An 11,427-nucleotide genomic window follows, 5' to 3' on the forward strand; every position below is an offset into this window, starting at 1 on the left:
TAAATAAAAAAATCAACAAAAATTGATATTTTATTTTAAAAATCATGTTTTTTCACCCTGTTGAAAAATCACTTTCAACAAATGCGTTTTTGTGAGAGAAGATAAAATACAGCTTCATAACAGATCATAAGTGAACGAAGTTCTTCTCATTTCCTGAGTAAGTAAAAAAAAAATCTTCAAATCTAATACCATCTCCGTCCTTGTCTATGAAATCATTGAAGTGTTCCTTAAATCCTTCAGCCTGAACTTTTACTGTGAGCTGGAGATACTATTTCTTCGCGTTCTCAGCCACTTGGCCAGATATCTTCTTGGCACCCTGCAATTCTTCTAGAACAGTGTTTACTCTTTTGAGCAAATATGCCAGGACGCAGTTAGATGTGTTTCTCGCAGAAAATTAGTTTCAACGACTATTTCAGAGAACACTATCTCTCTGAATATCATCATTGGGAACACCACATTTTGTATCCAGTAATTCAGTAACAGTAAAGAAATTAACACTACTTCATGAATTCCATAATTGAACAACGGCCGTAAATTGATTTTCCCCTAACCTTCCCTGACCAATCTGCCATTTCCCTGACGATTTTACTTCCATGACCTTTCCCTGACTTAAACTGATTTTCTAGAATTGGACACCCCTGAGTACGTGTACTTGCGTCATTCTCAGATGCCAACCGCACTTTGTGACTACGATGTCCAACAACTTTTGCTGGTGTACTTTCACTTCGTGTCTAAAACATCACCGGTCCATATTAGACAATTTTCATGCCTTCTGTGGGTCTGGGTTGTGGTTTTACACTCCATCTCTACCTCATTTCAGCGCTGTAGCGCATGAAATCTGGGACTTGCCGGAAATCTCACGTACTGAATATCCAAATTGGTGGGATTCAATTAGCACGCCCCTTACAACTTCGCCCGTCTGTTCATTTCGATTGCTAGCAATCGCATGACGTTTTCCTAAGTATGCACTTTCCTTCTGTTGCCATACGTGACGCGTTAGTATGATTTGGACAAGACTTGCCTTTTGGGGATATCTGGTCATTAAAGGTAATAATTATGAAGTTTAACTGATTTTTCTGAATTCACCAATTTTATTTGTGTATCTTTGCATCAAACATTTCGCTCAAAGGTTAATTTCCGAAATTTTATGGTTAAACTAATCATAGTGATTCTTATTTATTTGCTCTTACGTTAGTTAATTTGATTTTTTTTTTTCATTACAGGTCGATATATGGATTTTCATTTGCCTTAATGCACATGACAGTTAGGCTTTCATCCCAAGATCCACAAAGAAAAGAGACCATCCAAGACATGTACATGTGAGATCGAATGGATTACATATGGAAACAATACCATATCATTTTTGTACCACTTCTTCAGTAGCTGCATTAAAAAAAAAATTGTTAAATGTACATGCTGGTCAGAACGAACGTAATTAGTTTTAAACATCAAATACTTCTATCTTTGACATTAATTGTATATGAATGGAGGTGTTGATGGACTACATCATGGTATAATTGGAAATGCTGAATACTCAAATAAGACGATTTGGATTTTTTGGTTTAAACAATTTGTGTATGTTCTGTATATATTACAACTATCTTTGTGTGCATAAAACCTTATCCATGGAAGTAATCATATTTTAAGTAGGAAAATTCTGAACAAAACAGTCACGAGATAATTTATTTTTTACGTATTTGTACTGTAACTGCTTGTACGTAGTTAAAATGGAATATTTGTCAAATGAAACTAACGGTGACTTACTGCTCACCACATCAATCACAAATAACCTTCAAAAAGGGGAACTTCTTATCTTCAACGAAACGGATGTTGCTATGCATGAGGCTGAGCAATTTGAACGCTTGAAGGAATCTCTTCATAAGGGTGACATTTACACGTACGTGACTTTTCCTTTTATTGTTGTAGCATCTGTTGCAAGTATCTTGAATATTTTCATCCTTAGTCATAAAAATATGAAGTCACCCACAAACACTGTTCTTTTGGCACTAGCCTTTGCAGACTGTCTGCTTTTAACAACTCAGGTACCAATTTTGATATATTACATGGCAGTTGGTGAAAATTATATATATCGACCGTCCATATTTGCAGCGGCATTGCAGTTGCTTTTTAATTCTATATCATCGTGGATGACCGTTTTAGTTGGCATTTGGCGCAACATTTCCGTTTATTATCCTTTGAAGAAGCACTTGCTGTGTACTGCAAGAAATGCATATATAGGGATTGCTGTGGTGTATTCACTATCAATTTTGCTTAACATTGCACCCCTTATGTGGTTACATGCAAACGATATGTTTATATCAGACTATGAAGGGTCATTATTTGAGAAGTGTTTGAATACAACTACGACATTAGCGAAAGACCAACATTATCCAGAGGCTCTTGACGTCTTACATAAATATTCACAATTTGCCTTTAGTTGGGAAATCCTTGAAAGTCTTATCGATGATTTTTTCGAGTTAGATCGAAACCTGACATTCAACATATTAACCATGTGTAACGTTAAAAATGGAATGACTATCTCGGATTTCTCGGAATATTATATTGAGGTAACGCATTACCAGGTGGCATTTCAGGTAATAAATCAAATTTTACCTGTAATATTCGTAACCATTCTCTTTTTACTGGTTATTGCTAGTAGCAGGCGACCGAATAAAGAAGGAAGAGTCTTGCTTCAGCATGACAACAATGAATCCTCGAAGAGATCATCTCTTATGCTGCTTGCTGTGATAGTTATACATATAGTAACTCATATTCCTGTTGCCATAATGACAATATATATACTCGTGTGCCATGAATATTGTCATCATTTGGAACACGTTAGCAGTATTCTTATTAATATAAATAGCGCTGTTAATTTTCTAATTTATTTGACAATCAGTCCAGATTATAGAAAAACATTGAAACGTTTAATTGGATGCAAATTGTCTCAAGATATTCCAGAAAGTAGTGTTAAACGTTCGGATGAAACAGCAATATAATTTTCTTAAAGACGAAAAACATTGGTTTTATGGTTATGTTATAGCTAACAAAAGTTCATAAAGAATTATCTAAGACTTTCTTTTCAAATTAATTATGCAAGAATTAACCACTATATGATATTGACAGCCAGTGGCATATTTAGGAGGCTATCGGGCTCAAGCCCCCTCTCCGAAATTAATTTGTTAGTTTTTCGCATTGCACGTACAACAATAATCCTTCTTACCATTTCTAAGAATTTCATTCACTTTTCATTTTCTTATGCTCTTTATTTAGAAATAATACTGTATTTGTCAAATTTCATTCCATGTAACACTGATTTATCCAGATTTTGAACTTAGGATGGTGTTCAAAAAATCTGGGGGTGTGCAATCTTGCATTAAGGTCGTATACTATTATCGTCTTTTTAATTGGCTTTTTATTATTATTTTTTTTTACAAACTTTAAAATTCGTTGATGCAACAAACGATTGCATTGGATTTCCTTCCTCAGCCAGAGCCAATTAGCGTCGACTATCTCATGCTTGGTGTGGAGTCGAGACGAAATCGTTGGCAATTGATTGATCAAATATTGTTGTGGCGGTCATAGGTGTGTAAAGGTTGATTTCCATTCAATCTTGCGTTGCGTGCTTTGCTTGAAAATTTATCTTGTCGAAAGTAAGTTGTTTTATTCTATTGACACTTAGAAACAAGAATTCAAAATCTTTTAAAAACCAAAATAGCAAGATTTTTTAATGGTGTCTTTCCGTTCTGCCTAAAGGCCCTCCAGCACTTTGTAGAAAATATTCTAAACGATCTTATCTTTAGGCAGAATTCCCATTCTGTCTAATCTTTGGAGACGAGGAATTCTGTCCAGGGAGGGACCTCTTCAAGAGATTTTTTCTTTAGTAATTGTAAGGTTCTGTAAGAAGAATAACTATTTCTTTGAAGTTTTATCATAAATTTTAGATGTTATTCTACTTGTTCTTCTGGGAAAAATGACTAGATACAATTCTGTTATTAACAGAGTAATTCACATCTATTTCAGTAAAAACGAGTGTGATTTAAATTTTAAAAAAAAAAGCTACCTGCAGAGAAATGGAAAATTAATTGACTCAGTTGCAAGAACGGCGTTTGACAATGTAGCTGAAACGAAGATAAAACAAACTTACGTCGGTCTAATATCAAGTCATTCTACAGCAAAATTTTATTCAGTTTTCCAGTAGTTCACCTCCAGCATGCTAAGGCTCGCAGGTCGTAATACTTAAAAGATGTCACAGTTCACATCCTCAAGACATGTTTGGCCATATATTAAGCAAACAATGCAAAAGGATGCGTAAAAATGCCCTTATCCCCGATTATCTGATCTTTTGATTTCATTGAAACTACAAAAAACGTACAAGTATTTCAATATTCATATTGTTATTTTGTATTGCTGCTAATGAAAAAGAAGTACATATGATACTATTGCATACAGAACAGAATTATGTATATAAAACAAATCAGTTGATAAGGTGATGCTGAAAAAGAAGTTGTGATATAGAACACTAACAGTCTTTTTAAAGAGTCGCCTTATGCATCCTCTTGCATTGTTTACTTAATATATGGCCAAACATGTCTTGAGGATATGAATTGTGGCACCTTTTACGTACTGCGACTCTTAGCATGTTAGAGATGAACTACTGAGAAAGTGAATAAAATCTTGATGTGAAATAATTTCATATTATACCGAATAAAGTTAATTTTTGTGTTCGTTTCAGTTACAATGTCAAACGACTTTCTTGCAACTGAGTCAATCAATTTTCCATTTTCCCGTAGTTATTATTTTATGATAAAAAAAAATCACATTCATCTTTACCAAAGTAGATGTGAATAACACTGCTGATAAAGAATTGTATCCTAGTCATTTTTCCGAGAAGAACAAGGAGAATAACATCTAAAATTTATGATGAAACTTGAAGAAATAGTTATTCTTCTCATAGCCTCTGTTAGAATTACCAAATATTATTACGAATGCAGGACAAAATTCAAGAGGATAAACCACAAGGAAAATTCAGACAAAACGGACTAAATTCAAGCGACCGACGTGGGACCCATATTTGTTCGACATCGGCCAACGTCGGCGTCGTGGGATCTAAACTGGCCCACAATAGCCCACCAATTTCCCATATGGGTCCCACATGGGATCTTAGTGGGCTTGCAGATTTACCGATATGGGTCCCACGTGGGAACTTGGTGTGCTTGCCTATGACAGATTTGCCAATGTCGGTCCCACATGGGATATAAATAGGCTTGCCCACCAAAAAGAAAAAAGCATGGAAATATTTCCTTTTTCTAATGAATAAATTTGAAGCACATGAAAGTAACATTTTTATGATTCTGTGGCAATTATTTGAAAAAGTGATTTTTCGATTCGGCCTCGATCTATGTCGAATCTATATCGATCGGTGTACGCAGATTGTCTGTCAACTGTTCACAGTTTGCGGTGCGAAGCGAGGGAAAATCAGGAAAAATATTATGACGGTTGTTTGTTGTTTTGGTTTCCCTTCAATTCGTTGAAATCGTATTTTAAAAAATTAGAACGATGTAATTTATTTTTAAAAAAACCTATAATATTATTGAAGGTGTCTATTAAAATTAGTGTTTCTTTCATTACTAGAATGTATATTTTATCTTTGATTTGCATGAACGATGTCGACTATAGATTAAGAGATCCACATAAACTGTTCCAAATAAATTTTGGCTTGTTTATAGCCCGCGCTGGGTGCAGCTAATCTGGTACTGGTTTTGTTGTTACAGGTGCTAACATGTGTAGATATCACTGTTATCTTTAATCAAAGAAATACAGGGTAGTTTATTCCAGTTTTTTTTAGCTCCGTTCTTTTTACAAGAAACATATAGAGCTACATCGGTTAACTATGGGAGCTAGAACGAAGATGTGGGTTCCGGGAAGATCTGGGTGGTTCAACATAGATCCCACATAGGTCAACTAGGGAACTCGAACGACAATGTGGGTGTGGGGCAGATCTAGATGGGCCGACATTGATCCCACATAGGCCGGTATTGTTCAACCAGGGACCAAGATCGATGATGTTGATAAAAGACAGATCTAGATGGGGCGACATGGATTAATGTGGGGCCAACATTGATCTGGAAGAATCCACATGGGACCCACAAAGATCAACATGGACGCCGATGTCGATCGACATAGATTTGCCGATCTTGGGCAAAGTCGGCAAAATGTTTGCCATTCTGCATCGATCTACATCGACACCGACATCGATCCCACCAACAAATCCCATGTTGATCGACATCGGCCCATCAATTGTGCTACTGGGTGTTATGCATCTAAAATGTTATCTGAAATTCTTCACTTTAAGGAAATAACATTTTTTTTTAAAATGCTGAAAATTCAATAAAGACGTAAGACTGTTATACTAAATATATATTTCACATTTTGATCTTTGCTTAAAAAAAAAAAAAAAAAAAAACCTTGATCAGTATTTCAGAATTGAAATAAATATTTATACATTGCTCAAAATAAAAGACTGCTATGTGCAACCACACAAAAACGACTTTTTTAAAATCACATAGCATCACAGTTACTTTTCGTAATTAAAATGAATGGTCTTACTGAATATGCTAAACGTATTTTAAATGTATTAAAAGTATAATAAGTAGAAACACCCAGTACTTCTCATATGGGTATGTGTGAAAGTATTAAGGCTAATCTGCCCTTTTATTATAACATTTTTACGTTTTATTGAGTTTTCAGCATTTTAAAAGAAAGAAAAAGTTATTTCAGTTGAAAAAATATAGACAGCATTTTAGAATATATGAGAATTGAAGGGCAAAAATAATGATATTTGGTGTGCACTGGTAGACCTAGATCCAATGTATACTCCTGTGATTTTATCCTCGTCAGAATTTTCCTTGCATTTTGACCGCTTGGATTTAGTTCCTGCCCTCGTTGCTACAGCCATTTTATATATGAGTTCCGATCTGCATACAAACACGCTAGGAGTCAAGCTTTTCGGTCAAGCATTTCACTAAAAATTTCCTCCTCGCATGAAATTCCCTGTCTCCAAGGATTAGACAGAACGGGAATTCCCGTTCTGCCTAAAGATAAGATCATTTAAAATATTTTCTACAAAGTCCTGGAGACCCTTTGGGCAGGACGAGAACGAATCTTTTTAATATTGCCCCCCCCCCCTAGTTGGAGTGTGTAAGGAATTTATTTCTGGAGGTGTCCGAAAATTTTATGGGGGTACTGGGGGTGTAGATAAATCACTGCCATGTAAGAACTGCTTTCTTTTTTTCTTTCTTTCGTCCATTCTACTCTTCTGTTTCTTTTTCTTAGTTGTTACTTTCTTTCGTTTCTCCTATCGTACTTTCGACCGTTGACAGTAACACCAAAGGTAAAGAAATATGTATCTTAATATAAGCCCTAATCACCATGCTGTTCACAAGGAACTGTTTTCAAAATGTAAAGTTCTAAATTAGTTGTGAAAAATTTATGTAAGAACAAAATACTGTATGTTGTTTAATAAAATGTAGTGTAATAATATTAATTGTTCATAACTGTTTTATTCTTTGATTATTTCATTCAAATATCGCCTTTTCCTTTAAAATGACTTACGTTTCTTTCCCTTATCATGGAATCTGTGTTTAATTTTGAACGAGAGGTTACTTATTTCCTAAAATGTGCCGCCACCGAATTTCATACCTCCCCCCGCGCATTTCCTTCTTGATAATTTAGGTATTATCTTACCTTTCAGTTATTTCTGCCCACTCTCCACTCTCACTTAGTGTTTTCATTCCTGGAACTGTCATTATACAAATACAGTCTTGGGAAGTAACGTAACGCAAGTAACGCGTTACTTTTTGAGTAACCTTTCCTAGTAACGTGTTACATTTTTTCCAAAGTAACTGTAACGGTAACGCGTTACAAATTTTTAAGTAACGTACCTAGTTTGCGTTACTTTTTTCACGTTACATTTCTTGGTGAGTAACTACAATATATGTATTTTTTTTTTTTTTTTCGGAAACAAATGTTTCTTTCCTGTAAGTGAATTCTCAGAATGGAACAATGGAGCATGAACGATGTCAGTGACCGACGATTCCTGCACTGTTCGCCTTTTCCAGTTTCGCCTTAAGACCTCTAGCAATGAAATTTGCATTTAAAACCTGTTATCACTTTTCATCTTAATGTAAGGTGGAACGGAAAATCTCGATATGTATTTTCCTTACGAACATTACGTTGGTAGGCTTGCAAATACTTTCATAGATGCAATTTGATATGTTTATTTATATAACAAAATATAGTGCTACTTGCTGTTTTTGGAAGATGAGGACAGCCTCAGTGAAATCCATGTACTGATTGCAAGCATCTGGAAGATTTTGTCATAGATTTTGACAGCTCTAAATCAATATATTCAGTAAGTGAACTACGAGTGCAATGGTACTGGTAGTCTATTTTACTTTGATTGGTGTTGTTTTTATAAAGATGGAGAACGAAAATGTTTTATCGTTCGAACATTTGAAAGAATACTTTTTCTTAAAAGCTGAAGATGATGGTGAACAGAATTTAGAAGTAAAATGGAAATATTTATCAACAACTAGGGTGCCATAATTAACAACATTCAGTAAGGGGTTAATATGAATAAACTGTGTTCTGATGAGTAGGACTACTTTATTAATGTAATGTTGATGGTATGTAATATTAGAGTTCTTTTAGATCAGTTTGCGTATCCTATAGTCCCGTTGATTATAGAGTTTGAAACAACTAGCTTTAAAAAGCATGTATCGATTTTAGAGTTATTGGCAAATTTCAATTCACCCCCAGTTCATGTGTTCTCATTTCGTCAGTTGTAGTGTAATGTTTCTCTATATTCTGTATTTTTAATTTTACATAGCAACATTGTTATTATTATATAATTAGTTTAGCAGAATAATAATAAACAACCATTTTTTTCTAACGCATAGGGATGGGCACGAGTCAAGCTAAAACTCGACTCGAATCCAAGTCGAGTTTCGAGTCGAGTCAAAAGTAATATTCTCGAGTCGAGTTCCGAGCTGATTCACTGTTTTTTGACGTTGAGTTTCGAGTCGAGTCGAGTTTGATAAATGGCTCGCTCGTATTAACTCGTTTTGAAATCATGGCCTGATTACACTGGAAAGTGAAAGTCATGAGAAATGTAAGCGAAGCTATCGACCCAAATGGAATGGAATACTTTTAGTGTTGCTCACGAGAGGGACACTGCTCGCATCTCGTCTCGTCTCGATAGCGAGACTACAAGAGATTTATTATAACAAGCTTAGCTCGGCTCGGCTTAACTGAGCCGATGGTTTGAGCCGGCTCGCTTGGGGTGAAAAATCGGCTCGAGCTGACTTGGTTGGGATGAGCCATCTGCTCGGTTCGACTCAACTGAGCGAAGTTTTCTAGCCGACTCGGTTGGGTGAGCTGTTAACTCGGCTCATTTCTCGGTTCGGGTCGATAGTGAATGAGCTGTGAGCCGATCTGCTCGAGTCATTGACAATTCTAAACCCGGGCCGAGCAGCTTTGAAGATATATGGCCAGTGCTCTATAACTTTTAACAATGTTTGGCTCTAGCCCGAGTACTCAACCTAGACCCTCAACCCAAATTCAGAAGCTCGTGAACAATGTCCTTGACTCCTAGACTTCACGACTACCGAGGTTGGCAATCAACTAGTTTTTTAGTATTCATATATAAACCGCCTATCTTTCATGTTTATGCACAGTGTTGTTATAATAATAATAATAATAATAATAATAATAATAATAATAATAATAATAATAATAATAATAATAATAATAATAATAATAATAATAATAATAATAATAACGGTAGTAATAGTAGTACGGAAAACTGAAGTTATAAGACTTTTTTCACATATTCAGTTTCGGACCTAAAAGTAACGCGTTACTTTCTAAGTAAAGTAACAGTTACTTTTTAAGGCATGTAACGCGTTACTAACGCGTTACATTTTAAGAGAAAGTAAATTAACTTGTAGCGCGTTACATTTTTACAAGTAACTTACCCAGGAAAGAAAATGAACTTCATTCAAATTTGTCGGCACCCAAAAGGAAAAATATAAGTGCTTACTCACGTGTTGTGCATAGCCCCAGGACCGTAACTTTTGGGGGACAGGGGGCAACTGCCTTCCCCCAAGGAAAGCTTCCCGTCCTTCGAGGGGCGCCGTTTTAAGACAAAATGTTCTTACTCCATATACGATACGAACATGAAATTATAAATGAAGCATCAAACAGGTTCACTACATGACATAAACAAAACAGCACACAAAAGATAAATAAAACAAAAATGAGTCATGGGCCCATTTCAGTAAACAATGTCTACTATTACGGGCCCTATACATAATATTTATTCGTATAGCTTTGAGATTTTTCAATATTGTACTCTTAATTAATTTGCAATGTATGAACGGGCCCAGGGGCGTAAATAATTGTCCCGCAGACCTTGCCGTGCGGGAGGGCTCACAGGCTCCGAGCGCTCATAAAGAGTAAGAGAAAAATGGAAAGAGGGGACCCAAGAATTAGAAAAAACAACTTTTTCTAAGGGACCCAAATACGCGTATTAATGCTTGCCCCGCCAGAAAAATATCTAAGTTACGACGCTGCATAGCCCCCTCCCCCGAAACAAAATTCTAAATATGCCACTGTTGAAACCTAAAATTATAGATCTAGCTATTACTTGGACTGGAGAAGAGTTTTTTTTTTTTTTTATTCATCTTTGCATCACCATTCTTTAAATAATACATGCTGAAAAGGCAATATCGACATTTTAGCATCATAGGCATCAAAGACATGTTTTCAAGAAATTTTCTTAATAGTTTGAATAGTAACAAATACATCGTTAACAGCTTTAAATTGAAATTACTTTCGTTCGTGACAAGAAATTACGTGATAACACAGACGCATCCACGCGGGAGTTCCACCGGGTCCAGACTCAACCTTAGAAATTTCGTAACTCGACATACACTTGTATACTTTCTTAATAACGCTTTACTTGTTCAGCAGATGTAGCACAAAGATATATATACTTTGTGATTCAAAAGTAACCGGACCCCCCCCCAAATAAAAACATACGTTTTTCATATTAGGTGCATTTTGCTGCCACCTACTGCCAGGTACTCATTATCAACGACCTCAGTAGTCATTAGACATCATGAGAAAGCAGAATGGGGCGCTTCCGCGGAACTCACTGACTTCGAACCTGGTCAGGTGATTGGGTGTCACTTGTGTCACAAGTCGGTACGCGATATTTCCACACTCCTAAACATTCATAGGTCCACTGTGTCTGATGTGATACTGAAGTGGAAATGTGAAGGGACACGTACAGCACAAAAGCGTACATCTATCCAGACTATCACACAGGAATTCTAAACTGCATCAGGATCCACTCCAAGTACT

At 35.8% G+C, this 11,427-nt stretch overlaps 1 protein-coding gene across 1 annotated transcript in view; it reads left to right on the forward strand.

Annotated features, from left to right (window-relative positions):
• The window catches only part of LOC145675821 (FMRFamide receptor-like), a 49,569-nt gene extending 43,199 nt beyond the window's left edge, over nt 1–6,370 (forward strand). The window contains exon 2 of the mRNA XM_081746546.1: nt 1,224–6,370. Within this exon, the coding sequence (XP_081602672.1) occupies nt 1,728–2,999 (1,272 nt within the window). The 5' untranslated portion in view covers nt 1,224–1,727 and the 3' untranslated portion in view covers nt 3,000–6,370. The remainder of the gene's footprint in view (nt 1–1,223) is intronic.
• Nucleotides 6,371–11,427: the final 5,057 nt, after the last annotated feature.

The sequence above is a fragment of the Thermobia domestica genome, chromosome 18 (genome assembly GCF_964235325.1).
Source record: "Thermobia domestica chromosome 18, izTheDome1.hap1.1, whole genome shotgun sequence".
Taxonomy (NCBI): domain Eukaryota; kingdom Metazoa; phylum Arthropoda; class Insecta; order Zygentoma; family Lepismatidae; genus Thermobia; species Thermobia domestica.